Genomic DNA, 5,387 nt, shown 5'->3' with positions numbered 1-5,387 from the left:
TCTACTTTTCTGCTGTAAAACCCTTTGCTTTGCTGGTAAATCCAAGACAAGATCTAATCATTAGGTTGGCCATCGCTGAATTTTCATCTTGAGTAAACTATCAAAATATTATGAGATATGGATAATGGCATCCAACTTAAATCTCCATTTGCTTGTTTCTTTCGACGAATTTGATGACATCGCAGTCACAGGCATATGTACGGGCGAACAAACATCCATTCATGCCATTAACAGCATAGAAACTAATAACATTAATAATAAATAACAATCGCAGAGCAGTATGGCAGTGCGAGAGCACTCGTACCGTACCCCTACCCCCACTAACAGGGCAAACCACCACAACCCCAACCGTTACTATCTTGACATTGTTTTATCTATTTTTTCTTCTTTGGGTATAATGCGATCAAACGTAAGCCTACAGTTTCTAAAACAATTTTCACATTTTTCATTTTGTCGGCACACTGACAATCTTGACACACCACTGAGAGACTGGCAACAGCATTTCCGGAAAAGATGAGCCGTCCGAGTCACTGACAAACCCTGTGACACTACCATGAACATTTCAGGAATACAAGTTGGTATCACAGGTACCAAGCCCATTGGAAACAAATGCCAAATATCTGGTTAATCGCATACAGTGGCGGCTGTAGGATATATTTTCAGGGGTGGGGCTAACTGAGCGAGATAAACGTAACTTTGGCGCACTGTACCATCCAAAGACCTTCCCACCGAGTTTGGAGAGGGTTTGGGATAAGATGTTTTTTAAGCATATAGGGACCTCCATTATTGGCGGGTGACTGGTTACTGTGCACTTTGAGTAATACCACTGTCCTAGTGCCACTGAACATTGCATTCTGCCAAGGATATCAGTGCTATACAAATCCATGTTGATTGATTGATTGATTGATTGACTGATTCAAGCACAACAAATACTTTTTCAATCCGTCTTAGTATTTATTAAGTGTAATCAATACAATATCAAATTTTACGCCAGCCAATTATATATTTCATCATCGTTATATCTCAATTACCTGCACTTCAGATTTTACGTTCTCTAAACATGTTTTGTACAAAATCTATATCATGAATGAGATTAAAACAGGTGGAATATTTCTTACAATTTTTAAACCCATTATCTACAAGTCTTTTGAAAAATTCCATCTTTTAATTCAATGTTACAACCAAAATGAATGTCATAGAAATAAAATACTTGAAAAATTCAGTGTCAATATCAGGAAAAGATCCAAATAAATATGCTTGTCTTCCTTGTGTTGAATACTAGGAAAGATATAATGCACATATATACGTGTGTGTGTATATATATATACATATATATACATATATACGTACATATATGAATTATGTTTCACCGTCAAAATGTCCATCACCAAGAGTGTTGAACTACAGACCAATCAGAGCACACTATTCAATATGCAGGGGACAGGAGAAATATTGCGCATGTCTCACATTAGAGTATTATGTCATTTTGTGGGACTGTCAAGGACGGGGAAAAAATTCAAAATTTGAATTTCCACTTCAGTGACACACCGAAGAATTGAGAAATCTTATTACATTAATAACAGTATTATATTCACGATTGATACAGTCTATTAGAAAGCATAGACATGTAATTTGTAAATAAGTTTCTGTTTGGAATCGAATGATGCCGTTTATTAAGTTACGTCAGCGATGGTACTTGAGGTAGTAAATCACTCCCAGAACACCTACAGCTACTGTTGCTGAAAATGCAAACCATGGAAACTTCCTTGTTTCTTTTTCTTGGGACGCAGCTACTTTCTGACGGTGAGCCTCCTGAGGGTATAAAAAGTGTAAATTCTTTGAGACAGTTTAAATATACCATCATCTTTAGACCAAGTGTTTGGGCTTCTTTTGACAAAAATATAAGTCTTCTCCCAAAAAGACACCAAAATACTTGTATAATAGTTTGAAACAGAACTTTTCGAGTTTCATTTAAAGATGTATTGTCCCATGAAAACTATGAAAAATAATTTTAAAAAATTATTTTTGAATTTAATTTGCTCATAAAGTGAACACAAAAATTATCAACTTGAACATAATAATTAGTGTATTTAAAATTTCTTTTAACCCTGGTGGAGTTCATGTGAAGACATTTTTATGGATTAGATGGCCAAAAATTCTAATTTTAGACCACAATATTAGAAAATGGCAATCATAATAACTTTGTTATTTATCCGCAAATTAATATTCTTAGTCCAACAGCCTCATAAGTGACTGTCTTAAATCTGGTGACAGACCTGTTCACTGACCTTTTAGCTCCAATGAGGAGCTCTAGAAACACTTGGCTGATTGATTAATAGATCTTTTTGGCTGATAGATTTATAGATCTCTTTCCATATAGGCGGCCGCTAGGGCCGATATACTCTACTGCCTCTATTATACTGCCCTCATCAGAGCTTACGAGATTACAAGAACTTGTTAGTAAGATTCTTACCCTCACATATTCCTCTACACCATGTTGAACTAATAGGCTGACTTTCTCTCCTGCAGACAAGAAAATGTCTACAGCTTCTTTGTGTACAACATCTTGCATATCCTTACCATTAATCTAAACACAACAATATATTATGTATATTTTAAAATGAGTCTTGTACAAAATTTACAAAACCAAATCTACAGAACCATTTTTTATTTATTTTTTTCTTTTGTTATATAATCATCATAATAATATCAGTGGCAGATCCAGGAATTCAAAATAGAAGGGGGGGGGGGGCTGGGAAGGGACTTTCATAGATGGAGGGTCTATACCACCTCAGCCCCAAAATCGCTGGGGAAGAGGTAAGAAGATATTTGTGACTATGGCACCTATAGATGGCCGGCAATTGCAATCTTGGACTAAAAATTTGAATATAATTTTCCTTACAGCATATCTCCATTTAAATAAAATTTTGAACAATTTAGGGGATCCTGGGCCGGCTGCCCACCCCCCCACCTTGAATCCGCCACTGATAATCATTGGTGGCTTGGATGATTCAGACTGAGTCTACAAAGCAGAAATGTAGCAGAAATGTAGCAGAAATGTAGCAGAAACGAGAATGTGACCGTCCTAAACCTGGTGACAGACCTGTTTACTGACCTTTCAGCTCCAATGAGGAGCTCTAGAAATACTTGGCTGATTGTTTAATAGATCTTTTTGGCTGATAGATTAATAGATCTTTTTTTGTATGGGTGGCTGCTAGGGCCGATATAGAGAACAGAAACAATCAAGAAAAAAATATGTGCTGCTCCTGGTGGTCCCACATTTAGCAAAAAATTACACTTCAGTTGTTAAAAAATCAACTCATTCACCTCATTCATGCTACTTTTCTTCCACATAAGGTGAGACATATTTTATACCTTGTTTTTGCAAACTAATTTTTGAAGAGGACAGGAAAAAAAAAATAAACATAAAATTTTGTTTTCTTATTTAGCAAAATGTTTTGACAAAAACATCCAGATGGAGGAGATAATAAATTTTATTGTTGAATGTAAACAGTAAACTAATAGGATGGTTAAATTCTTTAAATTTATATAATTAAGAAGACATATAAATATCTTATTTCTGAAGATTTTCAAGGCAGCTTATAAATAATAAAAAATAAAGAAAAACTTAAATTTCTTCCTGAAATTTCCAATTTTTCATTGCGGCGTGTGCACTAATTGGACAAAATAACATTTCATTTTTATTCGAAATCATCAATACTGGTGGGCGGTCGGTTTGCGAAGCAAGTTATAAAAAAAGCCTTGCCTATTTATGACGGTAGCAGTGGAGAAGTACTCACAAGAAATGGAACAATAAGAATAAAGGCATGCAGACCTAGTTTGTCATCCACTTTAGTTGTGGCATGGTTGAAATGTAAAGTCTCTAATCTAAAACAGTAGAGGAGAACACCTGCTTTGGGACACACCAATTCACAGGACACCTCCATTCACAGGACACCTCTATTAAGGTGACACACTTTTGGATGTGAATCAAGGAAAAATACAGTTAAACTTGCCTAAGTTGACTCAAATAATTATCCATCCCATTTTAAATACTGTATCCATCTTATTTTACACGCCAAATTGTTATGTTTTCCATTCATTAACAATCTGTAAGTCAAATTTTATATAAGTTCAACACTTGTTCAATGCCACTTTAGATTCGACTTAGGCAAGTTCAACTATAGATCTATTAACACTACGCCCAACCACTTTTTGTTGGTCCTAAAGAGGTCCCTTATTAGAGTTCTACTGTATTTCCATTATTAAATACAATTTAAAAAAATTATTCATAGCATTCAGAAAATATTCACCTCTAGAATCTTATCACCCAACTGTAATCGTCCGTCTTTTGCAGCAGCGCCATCATCTCTTATTTTAGTAACAAATATTCCAGTTTCAAGAGGTAAATACGGTTGATCTTTTCCACCTTTGATATTAAATCCCAGCCCTTTAAATACAAAACAAAAATCAATAACTCTTTAATTATCTGTTGTTCATCTATTGCTATCAGAGACATGAAATAAATATTTACTTTATTACATTTATTTTTGGATTTATATAGCACATGTATCCAGAAATCTGCTCAAGGCACCTTTTTTACCCTATACAGAATCTATCACACACAACGTACAACCTCCTCCGCTCCCCGACGAGTCATGTGTGTACATATATAATTTCAGTCTGAATCATTTCCCCCCTAGTACCCATTTATACTCCTGGGTGATGAGAGAAAAATGCAGATAAAGGGTCTCGTCGAGGGACATAAATAGTGAGACAAGCATCGGTCTCGCACCCCCACCACAAGCTTCTAGCTCTCTAAAAGCACAGTTTGCAAAGTGTGCAACAAAATCTTGCACACTATGCAGACTGTGCAAGGATTTCTTTGCACAAATTGGAAACTGCAAGATTCTGCACAGTTTGCAAACTGTGCAAGGAGATTGTTGCACAGTTTTAAAGTCAGACTCCGGAGGAAAACAAATTTTTGATATGTTGTAGCAGTGATTTTTCTAAGACACAAAAAAAAAAAAAAAAAAAAACAGTTTTCTGACGAAAAACTGGGGAACGGTGAATGAGATACAGATTTTTAAATAATTTAAAACTGGGGAAGAAAGGGGCGTAACTGCCCTTTTTTACACCTTTTTCCCCCAGTTTTTAAATATTTAAAAATATGTATCTCATTCACTGTTGCTCAGTTTTTAATCGAACTACTTTTTTCTGTCTTAGAAAAATCAGTTCTACAACATATCAAAAATTTGTTTCCCTCCGGAGCCTGACTTTAAGCTTTGTTTTCTATGGTGTATACACACACATTAATAAGATCTCTATGGTTGTAAAAAATCCCTGATAAAAGATCATGAGAATTTCTTTTGGCGCTTCATTTTGAC

The 5,387-nt window shown here is 35.2% G+C and overlaps 1 protein-coding gene across 1 annotated transcript in view; it reads right to left on the bottom strand.

The window, feature by feature from the left end:
• Positions 1–930: 930 nt before the first annotated feature.
• The window catches only part of LOC117122099 (synaptojanin-2-binding protein-like), a 6,265-nt gene continuing 1,808 nt past the window's right edge, over positions 931–5,387 (bottom strand). The window contains exons 2-4 of the mRNA XM_033267575.1: positions 4,314–4,450; positions 2,474–2,587; positions 931–1,812 (exon numbers count right to left, since the gene is read on the bottom strand). Coding sequence (XP_033123466.1) covers positions 1,684–1,812; positions 2,474–2,587; positions 4,314–4,450 — 380 coding nt within the window. The 3' untranslated portion in view covers positions 931–1,683. The remainder of the gene's footprint in view (positions 1,813–2,473; positions 2,588–4,313; positions 4,451–5,387) is intronic.

The sequence above is a fragment of the Anneissia japonica genome, unplaced genomic scaffold (assembly GCF_011630105.1).
Source record: "Anneissia japonica isolate Jap-2015-1 unplaced genomic scaffold, ASM1163010v1 scaffold1208_len1460985_cov181, whole genome shotgun sequence".
Lineage (NCBI taxonomy): Eukaryota > Metazoa > Echinodermata > Crinoidea > Comatulida > Comatulidae > Anneissia > Anneissia japonica.
Note: the sequence above shows the minus strand (reverse complement) of the source record. Positions and strands in the feature narration are given on the sequence as shown.